At 49.3% G+C, this 15741-nt stretch overlaps 1 protein-coding gene across 10 annotated transcripts in view; it reads right to left on the bottom strand.

Annotated features, from left to right (window-relative positions):
• The window catches only part of LOC105418933 (adhesion G protein-coupled receptor L3-like), an 85976-nt gene that overhangs the window by 47486 nt on the left and 22749 nt on the right, over window positions 1-15741 (bottom strand). For all 10 annotated transcript variants that reach the window (XM_029850339.1, XM_029850338.1, XM_029850342.1 and 7 more), the window contains exons 4-5: window positions 13552-13762; window positions 537-646 (exon numbers count right to left, since the gene is read on the bottom strand). In XM_029850339.1, the coding sequence (XP_029706199.1) occupies window positions 537-646; window positions 13552-13762 (321 nt within the window). The remainder of the gene's footprint in view (window positions 1-536; window positions 647-13551; window positions 13763-15741) is intronic.

Raw genomic sequence — 15741 nt, 5'->3', positions numbered from 1 at the left:
TCTCTATTATTTTCCCCACAATATTTGTATGAAGCAAAGTTTCTGCCAGTTCAGCAGCATCTAAGCAGGTCAACATTCTGCACTATTGATCCTGCATCTTCACATTCTCTGGAATGCCCAACATTTGACTCTAGACCCAGAAAGGTTTGAATTAAAGCACTGGTGATGTAACAAATGCTAACACCCGGGGAGGCTCTCAGCCCCTAGAGGTCAGTATTGGACCTGGACCTGTTCTGCACAGACTGGAGCACCAAGTACCACATGAATGATTCTCCAGCTTTGAGTCCTTGAGTGGTTTGTGAGGGAAAACCTTCTCAAAACAAAGGTAATTACAGTCCATCATCTTTTCCCATTTACCAAAGGTCCCCTAACCCAGAATCCTCTTTCTGACAGGACTGGTTCCCATAACAACACTAAGGTTGATATTTACTATTTTTCTGAAAGTAGTTCTTGAAATTACTTTGTGAAATGCTTAAACACTTTTTATTCTTATCACTTTTACATGTATTTGACAAATGCAACAAGAATGTACATACTGTATGGAACACATTCATACTGGACCTCCAGGTATTTGTATGTTCCAGGACAGGGATCAGGGAAGACATCAGGTCCAGCCACCACTCCGCACTGTGTACGATTGTTGCATCTGCAAGGAGACAGAAAAAAGGTTTAAATGTAAGTTTAAATGTGCATGAACTAAATGTCATTTAGTTTCCTACTTTGAAACCATTCCATCATTGGTGAAGGACCCTTTAACTGAAGTTGAGCTAAACTAGAGCTAAACTAGAGCTAAACTAGAGCTAAACTAGAGCTAAACTAGAGCTAAACTGTCCTGACACGCCTGGGTTAATGCAGGAGCACTGCTAAAGTTGCCCATGAATAGTGGTGAATACAACAACTGCTGGCACCGGGAGCCTTTTCCATCAGATTCACTCAGGAATTCTTTTTAATTATCAAGGAAGTATGGATTTAGGTCTTTCTGTGTGTGGTTTCTAAGGCTGGCGAGATGCCTTGATATCAGTGGACGTTACTGCACCGGTAAACTTCAGGTGAATCATGTACAGGTGATCTGGTGGTGTAGCTTGTCTAAATTAGAAAATTCCTCGGCTAAATCAACAGTCAGGTTCTCAGGAAAGGATGAAACCACAAGTTCACACAACAAATTTTCATTTTCTTCTTGCTCGATTTATCCCTTTTGGGGTCACTGGGTGGGTGCAGCTATGGGTGACGGCAGGCTCCACCCCTGGATGAGCTGGTGGTGATTTACCCTCCTCGCAGACAGGATGGATGTTGCTCTATCAAAAACAATAAAATATTAAATACACCCTTCAGGTTTCTAACCCCACTGAGGGAAGAAGCCTGATGTGTCTATGTCCAACTTTAGCTACCTGGATCACATCATATCGAACCAAATCTTTTTACAATCAAGCCAAATTTCAACTCTTCAACCCTAACCCCTCCACTAAAGCCCTAACCCCTCCACTAAAGCCCTAACCCCTCCACTAAAGCCCAAAGCCCTCCACTAAAGCCCGAAGCCCTCCACTAAAGCCCTAACCCCTCCACTAAAGCCCGAAGCCCTCCACTAAAGCCCTAACCCCTCCACTAAAGCCCTAACCCTAACCCCTCCACTAAAGCCCTAACCCCTCCACTAAAGCCCTAACCCTAACCCCTCCACTAAGCCCCAACCCTAACCCCTCCACTAAGCCCTAACCCTAACCCTAAAGCCCTAACCCTAACCCTAAGCCCGAAGCCCTCCACTAAAGCCCTAACCCCTCCACTAAAGCCCGAAGCCCTCCACTAAAGCCCTAACCCCTCCACTAAAGCCCTAACCCTAACCCGTCCACTAAAGCCCTAACCCTAACCCCTCCACTAAAGCCCTAACCCTAACCCCTCCACTAAAGCCTAACCCCTCCACTACGCCCTAACCCTAAACCCTAACCTAAAGCCCTAACCCTAACCCTAAAAGCCCTAACCCTAAAAACCCTAACCCTAACCCGAAAGCCCTACCCTAACCCTAAAGCCCGACCCTAAGCCCTAACCCTACCCTAAAGCCCTAACCCTAACCCTACCCTAAAGCCTAACCCTAAAGCCCTAACCCTAAAGAGCCCTAACCCTAACCCTAAAGCCCTAACCCTAAAGCCCTAACCCTAAAGCCCTAACCCTGACCCTAACCCTAAAGCCCTAAAGCCCTAACCCTAAAGCCCTAACCCGTCCACTAAAGCCCTAACCCTGACCCTAACCCTAAGCCCTAACCTAACCTAAAGCCTAACCCTAAAGCCCTAAAGTACCCTAACCCTAAACCCTAAAGCCTAACCCTAAACCGAACCCTAAAGCCCTAACCCTAATCCCTAAAAACCCTACCCTAAGCCCCATAAGCCCTAACCCTAAAGCCCTAACCTAACCCAAAGGCCCTAACCCTAACCCTAAAGGCCCTAACCCTAACCCTAACGCCCTAACCCTAAATCCCGAAGCCCTACCAACCCTAAATCCCTAAAGCCCTAGACCCTAAAGCCTAACCCTAACCCTAAAGCTCCACGAATGCCCTACCCTAACCCTAAAGACCGAACCCTAACCCTAAAGCCCTAAACCCTAACCCCTAACCCCGAAAGCCCTAAGCCCTAACCCCTAAGCCCTAACCCTAAAAGCCCTAACCCTAAAGCCCTAAAGCCCTAACCCTAACCCTAAGCCCTAACCCTAACTAGCCCTACCAACCCTAAAGCCTACCCTAACCTAACCTAACCCTAAAGCCCTAACCCTAACCCTAACCCTAAAGCCCTAACTCTAAGGCCTCACATTGGTGCCTCAGTCAATATCAGTCTCTGGTTGGAATAAGAGTTTTTTTTTTCAATATTCAATATAATATTCCCATAACTGACATTTATACTGGTGTCTTTTCCTGCCTCAAGGCTGTGGGCAAGTAAAAGGGTGCTGGGGTTTAAAAGGTTTGAAATATGTGTAGCAATATCTGTTATAGTGTAATAACAATAGCTGCCAGTCTTCTCTCCCCTCACTCGCATTTCTCGCTCTGTGCTTTTTAATTTCTTGGCCCGATGCCTTCCTCATTGGTCACCTGTCAGCGCAGGAAGTTGTAGACGTAGCTCAAGACACCTAGCATTGGACATGGCAGACAGGCCTCCAGTGGTGAATTTGAGCACAGAAACCTTAATTAACAGAAACCTTAATTAACAGCAACAACATTTTACTGGCAGATAAAAAGGGTTAGGGTTAGGGTTAGGGTTAGCCTAGGGTTAACCCTAACCCTAAAACATGGCTAACTGCAGGTTCACTACTCCAGAAAACTAGGCTTTGCATATATGTGAGAGTTCTATTTATTCTGTGTGTAAAAAGGCTGATGTTAAAGCGCTGATGTTTATTCAGTAGTATTCTGAATAAAGTGTAAAGAACAAAGTTAAAATAATATCTGGGATGCTCTATGACTCCACCACAATTTCCTCAATCTCTCTTTTCTCCCCAGACTAAATTCTTTATTGTTTTCTTCCCCACGCTCTCTAAGCCTTGATAATAAAACTCACTTCTTTGCAAACCTTTGTCTTCATCCTTCCCACCAAGAAATAACTCCCTTCTATTTTTCCTTCTTAGTCTTATATTCGCTCACTTTTTTGTCCTGTTTATCAGACTTAAACCCACTTAGCTGAGGTTTCTAATCCACACCCAAATGTGGGAGGCCTTTTATCGCCTCTTTTTCTGTCTGGTTGTCCTCTCTCCCGTCTTAATATTCCCTCATTCCTGCCTCCCTCAGGGCATCGTCTTTAGCCTATTTCAGCCTGCCTTTCTCAATCCCTCTATCTTCTGGTGAGGCCTGTGCTGATGTCACCATTTTCAGGAGTCTGATTCCACATCCATTCTGCCTCCCTTCTCTTCTAATTTTGTCTCAGTGTGACTGCAAAAATCCTGCTGTAGATGCTGAACCCACGCCTAATTAGCATGACCACATGAAAAAGTGACCTGGATACGGCCTGGTCACGTCTTCTCTGCAACATTAAACACATAAATGCTGGTGTTATTTTCTTATTTTGCAGGCATTTCTTCACTGCCTCCATCGATGCTTCACTCCTTTATAGAAACATGAGTGATGACTCAATGAGGCTGACTCCGGGTAAGTGCACGTGTTTTGGGTAGCTCAGCGCCTGCATGAGCAAGATTCAAAATGGAATAAATATTGTGCGTGCACATGTGCATTTGCCTGCCTGCATGTGCTCGTGTGTTGCATGTTTTGAAGAAGTGTAATAACAGAGCAGGTGAGGGCTGGAAACCCTAACCCTAACCCCCTAACCCTCTAACCCTAAAGCCTCTAACCCTCTAACCCTAACCCCCTTAACCCTAACCCTCTAACCCTAACCCCCCTAACCCTCTAACCCTCTAACCCTAACCCCCCTAACCCTAACCCCCTTAACCCCTAACCCTCTAACCCTAACCCTCTAAACCCTAACCCTCTACCCTCTAACCCTAACCCTCTAACCCTCTAACCCTAACCCCCTAACCCTAACCCCCTAACCCTCTAACCCTAACCCCCCTAAACCCTAACCCCCTTAACCCTAACCCTCTAACCCTAACCCTACCTAACCCCTAACCTCTAACCCTCTAACCCTCTAACCCTAACCCCTCTAACCCTAACCCCCCTAACCTAACCCAAACCCTAACCCTCCTAAACCCTAACCCTAACCCTCTAACCCTATCACCCGCTAACCCTAAACCCTCTAAAAACCCTAATCCCTCTAAACCCTAACCCTCTAACCCTAACCGCCGTAATCTAAGCCCTCTAACCCTCTAACCCTAAGCCCTCTAAACCCTAAGACACCCTAACCCTCTAACCTAACCCTCTAAACCCTCTAAACCTAACCCTAACCCTCTAACTAACCCTAACCCTGACCCTAACCCTCTAACCCTCTAACCCTAACCCTCTAACCCGTCTAAACGCTAAACCCTAACCCTCTAACCCTAACCCTAACCCTAAACCCTAGCCCTCTAACCCTAACCCTCTAACCCTAACCCTCTAACCCTAGCCCTCTAACCCTAACCCTCTAACCCTAACCCTAACCCTCTAACCCTAACCCTGACCCTAACCCTCTAACCCTAACCCTCTAACCCTAACCCTCTAACCCTCTAACCCTAACCCTCTAACCTTAACCCTAACCCTCTAACCCTAACCCTCTAACCCTAACCCTCTAACCCTAACCCTAACCCTCTAACCCTAACCCTCTAACCCTAACCCTCTAACCTCTAACCCTAACCCTCTAACCCTAACCCTCTAACCCTAACCCTCTAACCCTCTAACCCTAACCCTCTAACCCTAACCCTCTAACCCTCTAACCCTAACCCTCTAACCCTCTAACCCTAACCCTCTAACCCTAACCCTCTAACCCTAACCCTCTAACCCTCTAACCCTAACCCTCTAACCCTAACCCTAACCCTCTAACCCTAACCCTCTAACCCTAACCCTCTAACCCTAACCCCCTAACCCTAACCCTCTAACCCTAACCCTCTAACCCTAACCCTCTAACCCTAACCCTCTAACCCTCTAACCCTAACCCTCTAACCCTAACCCTAACCCTCTAACCCTCTAACCCTAACCCTCTAACCCCAACCCTCTAACCCTAACCTCTAACCCTCTAACCCTAACCCTCTAACCTCTAACCCTAACCCTCTAACCCTAACCCTCTAACCCTAACCCTCTAACCCTAACCCTCTAACCCTCTAACCCTAACCCTCTAACCCTAACCCTCTAACCCTAACCCTCTAACCCTCTAACCCTAACCCTCTAACCCTCTAACCCTAACCCTCTAACCCTAACCCTCTAACCTCTAACCCTAACCCTCTAACCCTAAACCCTCTAACCCTCTAACCCTAACCCTCTAACCCTAAACCCTCTAACCCTCTAACCCTAACCCTCTAACCCTAACCCTCTAACCCTCTAACCCTAACCCTCTAACCCTAACCCTCTAACCTCTAACCCTAACCCTCTAACCCTAACCCTCTAACCCTCTAACCCTAACCCTCTAACCCTAACCCTAACCCTGGCACTTGTCAACAATGTGGGCCATGTTTGGAGTTCTAATGCCCAGTGGGACCTGCAGGAGCCAGTAGCTCACACACTGTTGCTTAATAATGAACTCATTTTATTTCTCTGAAGTTTAAATATTTATGTAAATTATTCAACACGATGATGTGAAAATTGCCAACATAGCCTGAAAATGAACTGAAAAGATTTACATTAGCTGTGTTTCTTGTCTTTGTGATGAGAAAGAATAGGAACTTCTCTTCATTTCTGTCTAAATATATTCCAGAGGCACACAGACATTTGCTGGCACTGCACAGCCGAGTCATTTTGAAGCCTGTCATCTCTCCTCTCCTCCTGCTTCCACTTTCCTGGGTAACCATGGTAACACTTACGTCGTCTATATCCAGGACACACTCAGAGAATTTTACTCCTGATTCCACCCAGCAACATTGTCATTTTCACATCTTCATGTCTCTCTGCCATCTGCTGCATCTCTGAGCCTCTAACCCTAACCCCAACAATAACCCTGACCTCTAACCCTGACCCCAACAATAACCCTGACCTCTAACCCTAACCCCAACAATAACCCTGACCTCTAACCCTAACCCCAACAATAACCCTGACCCCAACAATAACCCTGACCTCTAACCCTGACCCCAACAATAACCCTGACCTCTAACCCTAACCCCAACAATAACCCTGACCCCAACAATAACCCTGACCTCTAACCCTGACCCCAACAATAACCCTGACCTCTAACCCTGACCCCAACAATAACCCTGACCTCTAACCCTAACCCCAACAATAACCCTGACCCCAACAATAACCCTGACCTCTAACCCTGACCCCAACAATAACCCTGACCTCTAACCCTGACCCCAACAATAACCCTGACCTCTAACCCTAACCCCAACAATACCCTGACCTCTAACCCTAACCCCAACAATAACCCTGACCTCTAACCCTAACCCCAACAATAACCCTGACCCCAACAATAACCCTGACCTCTAACCCCGACCCAACAATAACCCTGACCTCTAACCCTAACCCCAACAATAACCCTGACCTCTAACCCTGACCCAACAATAACCCTGACCTCTAACCCTAACCCCAACAATAACCCTGACCCCAAACATAACCCTGACCTCTAACCCTAACCCCAACAATAACCCTGACCTCTAACCCTGACCCCAACAATAACCCTGACCTCTACCCTAACCCCAACAATAACCCTGACCCCAACAATAACCCTGACCTCTAACCCTGACCCCAACAATAACCCTGACCTCTAACCCTGACCCCAACAATAACCCTGACCTCTAACCCTAACCCCAACAATAACCCTGACCTCTAACCCTAACCCAACAATAACCCTGACCTCTAACCCTAACCCCAACAATAACCCTGACCTCTAACCCTGACCCCAACAATAACCCTGACCTCTAACCCTAACCCCAACAATAACCCTGACCTCTAACCCTAACCCCAACAATAACCCTGACCTCTAACCCTAACCCCAACAATAACCCTGACCCCAACAATAACCCTGACCTCTAACCCTGACCCCAACAATAACCCTGACCTCTAACCCTGACCCCAACAATAACCCTGACCTCTAACCCTAACCCCAACAATAACCCTGACCCCAACAATAACCCTGACCTCTAACCCTGACCCCAACAATAACCCTGACCTCTAACCCTGACCCCAACAATAACCCTGACCCCGAGCCTGATTTTGCATATGTCCCTAAATGTCATTTTGTGAGGTCAGCATGGAAGACAATCACTGACGACGTGTCACTGTGTAGCTGTGTCAGGGTTAGCACGCGTGTCTCAGTCATCTCAGGCAGCCTCCTGAGATGGCTAAAGCTAGCAGAGCTATTAAAGCTAGCTATTAAAGCTAGCTATTAAAGCTAGCTATTAAACTACTGAGTTCATTTTACGTTCAAATGTGACTGATGTGTTTTACTGCTTCCTAAATTATGAGTGCAGGAACTGGGTCAGTATGTCAAAGTTCAAATGAGGTGTCTATAAGGAGCGTTTTTACCAAGTCATGCTGGTCCTAAATAAGACATGATCAGGTATGAGCTCCTTCAGCGTGGAGCTGGATGGATGCAAATGGGGAAGAATAAAGGAAAAAGATGTGAAAATGACGACAACATGGCCTAATTGTGAAGGTGCTGTTGTGTTCACCTCTAAAGTGAATATACGGAAAAATGGGCAAGATTCCATTTGAATAAAAACATTCTTTTTGCCCCCCTGACTTATTCCACTAGCATTAGAATAAGAGCACGACTCAGAATCCAGAACACACAAACATGTTTAGATCACGACTGTGCTGCTCCAGATCCCAGATCCCAGATCCCAGATCCCAGATCCCTCTCCCAGTTGGATATCCATACAGGCCAACTGACACTTGTTTAAGGGATGAGGACTGATGGGAACAAACTTGGGAAGGTTGGGAAGGAATGCATTGATCCAGGATGTTTAATATGGCTGGATTAAAAAAAACTGATTTCATTGATCTGAATCGGCCAATAATCAATCAAGAAAATCCAAACAACTTTTGAATGGAACTCTTCTGTGGCAACGCTTCATTTTCTGGAAACGCCACAATAAATGCAGCTTTAGGGGGGTTCTCCTAACTGGAGGTTCTCCTAGCTGGAGGTTCTCCTAACTGGAGGTTCTCCTAGCTGGGGGGGTTTCTCCTAACTGGAGGTTCTCCTAACTGGGGGGTTTCTCCTAACTGGAGGTTCTCCTAACTGGAGGTTCTCCTAGCTGGGGGGTTTCTCCTAACTGGAGGTTCTCCTAACTGGAGGTTCTCCTAGCTGGGGGGTTTCTCCTAACTGGAGGTTCTCCTAACTGGAGGTTCTCCTAGCTGGGGGGTTTCTCCTAACTGGAGGGGTTCTCCTAACTGGAGGTTCTCCTAGCTGGGGGGGTTCTCCTAACTGGAGGTTCTCCTAACTGGAGGGGTTCTCCTAACTGGAGGTTCTCCTAGCTGGGGGGTTTCTCCTAACTGGAGGTTCTCCTAACTGGAGGTTCTCCTAGCTGGAGGTTCTCCTAACTGGAGGTTCTCCTAACTGGAGGTTCTCCTAGCTGGGGGGTTTCTCCTAACTGGAGGGGTTCTCCTAACTGGAGGTTCTCCTAACTGGAGGGGTTCTCCTAACTGGAGGTTCTCCTAGCTGGGGGGTTTCTCCTAACTGGGGGTTCTCCTAACTGGAGGTTCTCCTAACTGGAGGTTCTCCTAGCTGGGGGGTTTCTCCTAACTGGGTGTTCTCCTAACTGGAGGGGTTCTCCTAACTGGAGGTTCTCCTAACTGGGTGTTCTCCTAACTGGAGGTTCTCCTAGCTGGAGGTTCTCCTAACTGGAGGGTTTCTCCTAACTGGGTGTTCTCCTAACTGGAGGTTCTCCTAACTGGAGGTTCTCCTAACTGGAGGGTTTCTCCTAACTGGGTGTTCTCCTAACTGGAGGTTCTCCTAACTGGAGGTTCTCCTAACTGGAGGTTCTCCTAGCTGGGGGGTTTCTCCTAACTGGAGGGGTTCTCCTAACTGGAGGTTCTCCTAACTGGAGGGGTTCTCCTAACTGGAGGTTCTCCTAGCTGGGGGGTTTCTCCTAACTGGGTGTTCTCCTAACTGGAGGGGTTCTCCTAACTGGAGGTTCTCCTAACTGGGTGTTCTCCTAACTGGAGGTTCTCCTAACTGGAGGTTCTCCTAGCTGGGGGGTTTCTCCTAACTGGAGGTTCTCCTAACTGGAGGTTCTCCTAGCTGGAGGTTCTCCTAACTGGAGGGTTTCTCCTAACTGGGTGTTCTCCTAACTGGAGGTTCTCCTAACTGGAGGTTCTCCTAACTGGAGGGTTCTCTCTTAAATACACTGCAGTTTGACATTGTCACAACAGACATTGACACTATTATAGATGTGAGCTCGTAGGCTGGCTGTGGCTACAGCGACAGACCGACCGACAGACCGACCGACAGACCGATGTTTAGATGGATGAGATGAACTCTTGTTCCCAGTCTGATTCACCAGATTCTCTCACAATAACGTCTGGCTCTGCTAATTGGAGCTTCAAGTCTGCTGCAGCCCCTGGGCAGCATCCATAGTGGTGCGGTAAATGAAGAGTGTGTGTTTAAAGTTATTCATTATGGATTCATTATGGCAACGTCTCGGGTAGCACGGTCTTCACACATGCTGTAGCAGGTGCAGAGAGGACCCCCGACCCAGTCAAAGCTGGAGTCAGGAGCTCCAGACACCATCTCAGGAGGGTTCCTTGAGAGGAGTGAAGCTGAGACAGTGATGTCATATCCTGATCTCCAGATATCCACTCGTTGCTGTTACTGATCCACAAGGGTTTATCCCTAACCCCCCAATAAGAAGACCATAATACTGCTGAACACACGACAGGGACAGAACCAGAACCAGAACCAGAACCAGAACCAGAACACCCTGCTGGCCAATCACTGACAAGATGCTTGGGGAGGCCTGAGGTCAGTGCAGAGAGAAAAATACATTTATTCACGGAACAGTTGCCGTTAGCTCAGCCGTGCTTGTGACCCACTTTGGATTTCACTGCACACTGAAGAGGGTTAGAGCAACGCTGGGGGGGCTGGGGGGGGCTGGGGCTGGGGGGGGGCTGGAGTGGGGGGCTGGGGGGGGGATGGGGATGGGAGGGCTGGAGTGGGGGGGTGGGGGGGCTGGGGGGGGCTGGAGTGGGGGGATGGGGGGGGATGGGGATGGGAGGGCTGGAGTGGGGGGGTGGGGGGGCTGGAGTCGGGGGGTGTGGGGCTGGAGTGGGGGGGTGGGGGGCTGGGGCTGGGGTGGGGGGGCTGGGGGGGGGCTGGTCCTGGTCTCGCTTCCTTCTCCTTCTGATGTCGAGGCCCTGGGATGACGTCGCACCTCCAGATTAAATGGAACGTTCATGGTCACAGCACTCTTTTGTTTTTTCATTCTTTCATCACATCATTTTACAAATTTTTGGAAAACACACACACACAGACACACACACACACACAGACACACGCACGCAAACACACACACACGCAGACACACACACGCACACACACACGCGCATACACACACACACGCAGACACACGCACGCAGACACACACACACGTGCACGCACAAACGCAGACACACACACGCAGACACACACACGCACACACACACGCGCATGCACACACGCAGACACACGCACATGCATGCAGACACACACGCACGCGCATGCACGCACACACAGACACACACACGCACGCACAAACACAGACACACACACACACAGACACACACACGCAGACACACACACACACGCGCATGCACACACGCACACACACGCAGACACACACATGCACACACACACACGCATGCACACAGACACACACGCACACACACAGACACGCACACACACACACAGACACAGACACACAGACACACACTCACACACAATCAGGTTCCCAGATAGTCACTATCTATTGAATCCATCTACCAATGGATCTATTTGACTTTCTTTAATCATTTATTTAATTACAACACTGCCCACTTTTCAACATATCAGCCAAAAGCATCTCATTAAATATGCACAATATTTATATTCTTAAGCTTCATTTGTCCTATTTGTCCTGTTGGACATTGGCGCTGGACAAAAAAATGGAGAAACATTGCGCAATACTTTGATTCCGACTCACATAAAGGTGAAAAGTCCATAAAAAGAGTCGTCAACCACCCTGAGTCCATCTGTCCTCATCTGTCCGTCCACTCATCTGTCCGTCCACTCATCCGTCCGTCCACTCATCCGTCCATCCACTCATCCGTCCATCCACTCATCCGTCCGTCCACTCATCCGTCCTTCCACTCATCCGTCCGTCCACTCATCCGTCCGTCCACTCATCCGTCCTTCCACTCATCCGTCCGTCCACTCATCCGTCCGTCCACTCATCCGTCCTTCCACTCATCCGTCCTTCCACTCATCCGTCCGTCCACTCATCCGTCCTTCCACTCATCCGTCCTTCCACTCATCCGTCCATCCACTCATCCGTCCGTCCACTCATCCGTCCTTCCACTCATCCGTCCTTCCACTCATCCGTCCGTCCACTCATCCGTCCGTCCACTCATCCGTCCTTCCACTCATCCGTCCTTCCACTCATCCGTCCGTCCACTCATCCGTCCTTCCACTCATCCGTCCATCCACTCATCCGTCCGTCCACTCATCCGTCCTTCCACTCATCCGTCCGTCCAGTGTTCCTTCCTTCCGTCCCTGTTGTTGGTAACTGACGTGGTGACAGTTCTGTTCTGGTTTAAATGAGTTTAAATGAGCCACTGTTGGTGTCCCGCAGGGACAGTCAGGGTTAGGGACAGTCAGGGTTAGGGACAGTCAGGGTTAGGGACAGTCAGGGTTAGGGTTAGGGACAGTCTGGGTTAGGGTTAGGGACAGTCTGGGTTAGGGTTAGGGACAGTCAGGGTTAGGGTTAGGGACAGTCTGGGTTAGGGTTAGGGACAGTCAGGGTTAGGGTTAGGGACAGTCTGGGTTAGGGTTAGGGACAGTCAGGGTTAGGGTTAGGGACAGTCTGGGTTAGGGTTAGGGACAGTCTGGGTTAGGGTTAGGGACAGTCTGGGTTAGGGACAGTCAGGGTTAGGGTTAGGGACAGTCTGGGTTAGGGTTAGGGACAGTCTGGGTTAGGGTTAGGGACAGTCAGGGTTAGGGACAGTCAGGGTTAGGGTTAGGGACAGTCTGGGTTAGGGTTAGGGACAGTCTGGGTTAGGGTTAGGGACAGTCTGGGTTAGGGTTAGGGACAGTCAGGGTTAGGGTTAGGGACAGTCTGGGTTAGGGACAGTCTGGGTTAGGGACAGTCAGGGTTAGGGACAGGGTTAGGGTTAGGGACAGTCTGGGTTAGGGACAGTCAGGGTTAGGGTTAGGGACAGTCTGGGTTAGGGACAGTCTGGGTTAGGGACAGTCAGGGTTAGGGACAGTCAGGGTTAGGGACAGTCAGGTCTTAGATCCGGTCTTGGATCAGGTCTCTGATCAGGTCTCAGATCAGGTCTCAGATCAGGTCTCTGATCAGGTCTCAGATCAGGTCTCAGATCAGGTCTCTGATCAGGTCTCTGATCAGGTCTCGGATCAGGTCTCAGATCAGGTCTCGGATCAGGTCTCTGATCAGGTCTCAGATCAGGTCTCTGATCAGGTCTCGGATCAGGTCTCTGATCAGGTCTCGGATCAGGTCTCGGATCAGGTCTCTGATCAGGTCTCGGATCAGGTCTCTGATGAGGTCTCTGATCAGGTCTCGGATCAGGTCTCGGATCAGGTCTCGGATCAGGTCTCGGATCAGGTCTCGGATCAGGTCTCTGATCAGGTCTCGGATCAGGTCTCTGATCAGGTCTCGGATCAGGTCTCGGATCAGGTCTCTGATCAGGTCTCTGATCAGGTCTCAGATCAGGTCTCTGATCAGGTCTCTGATCAGGTCTCGGATCAGGTCTCGGATCAGGTCTCGGATCAGGTCTTAGATCAGGTCTCGGATCAGGTCTTGGATCAGGTCTCCTACCTGAGTGACATGATCTTATAGGCATCAGGCAGGTAACAGCGAGTGTTCTCCATCTGGACCGGGTCCGAGTCACAGATCTTGTCATCGGTGCGGCCGTAGTTGGCGCTCTCGATCATGATGACGTCGGTGCCGGGGCAGCGGAGGTCGATGGGGTAGGACTCACACGACAGCTCCCTGCGGACCACGGCCATGGGGATGGGGGCACGTGCATCTGCTCGAATACAAACAGGTAAATATTCATTAGAATAATTCATTCGAATGTAATTACCCGTTTATTACTATTTAGGTACTGCCTCATTGTGTAATCATTTGCATAGTTAGCCTCAGCTAATCTACTTTTATCAATATTATTGATAAAGCATCTAATTGAATTAAAACCATCTTACAAAATTTCTCATGCAAGCATTATAATTTTAATCCCATTGTAATTAGAGCCTGATTAATGTGGGGCTGATGAACCCCAAAGATGGCTAACGTGACAGCTACAATGTGACTTGGATGTTTGTTAGCATGTAGCGCCTGGTGGCTTCAGCCCGGGCGTGTGTGACGGTGACGCTGGTTGTTGTGGAGCAGCTCCGATGTTGTGGTGATCTCTTCCTGGGAGCAGCGTTCCCTGTGTGGGAGGGCCCCTATCCCAGGGAGCAGCGTTCCCTGTGTGGGAAGGCCCCTATCCCAGGGAGCAGCGTTCCCCGTGTGGGAAGGCCACTATCCCAGGGAGCAGCGTTCCCTGTGTGGGAGGGCCCCTATCCCAGGGAGCAGCGTTCCCTGTGTGGGAGGGCCCCTATCCCAGGGAGCAGCGTTCCCTGTGTGGGAGGGCCCCTATCCCAGGGAGCAGCGTTCCCTGTGTGGGAAGGCCACTATCCCAGGGAGCAGCGTTCCCTGTGTGGGAGGGCCCCTATCCCAGGGAGCAGCGTTCCCTGTGTGGGTTAGGGTTAGTTAGGGTTAGGGTTAGTTAGGGTTAAGTCGGTTAGGGTTAGGGTTAGTTAGGGTTAGGGTTATTTAGGGCTAGGGTTAGTTAGGGTTAGGGTTAGTTATGGTTAGTTATGGTTAGGGTTAGTTAGGGTTAGGGTGAGTTAGGGTTAGGGTTAGTTAGGGTTGGGGTTAGGGTTAACGTTTGATGGTGCCGACGCTGCGAAGACGGAACCACGAGGGAACTTGTTCTTTGTTCTGTTCTTGACAAATGCAGCCGGTCAAGGTCATTCAAGACCTGGAGCGCCAGGCTGGGGCACTAAGGCTAAGGCTATTCCATTTGGATGTAATCATAATTAAAAATAATTGTCAAAGATAATTATTTATCATTGAATAATTGAATGTAAGCGTATTAGATCCCCCCCCGTCTGATTTTGGAGGGCTTGACTGTGTAACAGACAAGATGTCTGTCGACATTTATGAACAAGAATAAAGCTAACATACTTTTAAACAGGTGTGTGTGTGACTGTGCACGTGTGTGACTGTGCACGTGAGAAAAGGTGCTGCTAAAGGCCTCAAACAGAGAAGGTTAGGGTTAGGGTTAGGGTTAACCCATGGAGGACCGTGTGGGGGCTCATGCTGGACCAGGTGAACGTTTCAGCCAGAATCCCCCCCAACGTTGGATTTCCCACTCGGAAGGTCAGTGATCCCCCCCCCCCCGGGTGGTGGCCCCCCAGTGTAGACAAAGAGCAGCCACCCTTCACTACAGCAGAATCCTCAGAGGAGCATAAGTCGGCTCCGGGTTCCATCCACGCCACGTTTGTCCAGTTGTTTCTATTCACGCGGCCTTTTGTTTTCCCACTTCATCCCGCCTCCTCCCACTTTGGCCGGAGGAGCCGGAGGAGCGTCCTGGTTCCACAAATGCTGCAGAAATGTCAATGATTTCAACCTAAATGCTCCAACAGTACCTGAGGCTGATGAAGTGATAATGGCCGACTCTTATCTTTAAGATAAGACTGATATGAAAGTGACATTTAGTGGGAATGTCCTTCCTAATGACACTAGCAAGCCCACCAAGATCAGATGGGCTGTGCCCGTTAGCATGAGCACGACTTTAAAGGACCTTTCTCTGTGCATGAACACGGCAGTGGGTCATTCCAGAGTTGATGAGTGTTCGTTTCGGAAGTTTCTCTTCTAATGGGCTCCTCAAGTCCGCCTCTGTGAGCATGAATGCTAATCTGGATGAGAGGGTGAACCCAACCGTGAGAGGATCAATATGCA

This window comes from Takifugu rubripes, chromosome 17, assembly GCF_901000725.2.
Source record: "Takifugu rubripes chromosome 17, fTakRub1.2, whole genome shotgun sequence".
Lineage (NCBI taxonomy): Eukaryota > Metazoa > Chordata > Actinopteri > Tetraodontiformes > Tetraodontidae > Takifugu > Takifugu rubripes.
The sequence above is the reverse complement of the archived record's forward strand: the minus strand, read 5'-3'. Positions and strand labels throughout refer to the sequence as shown.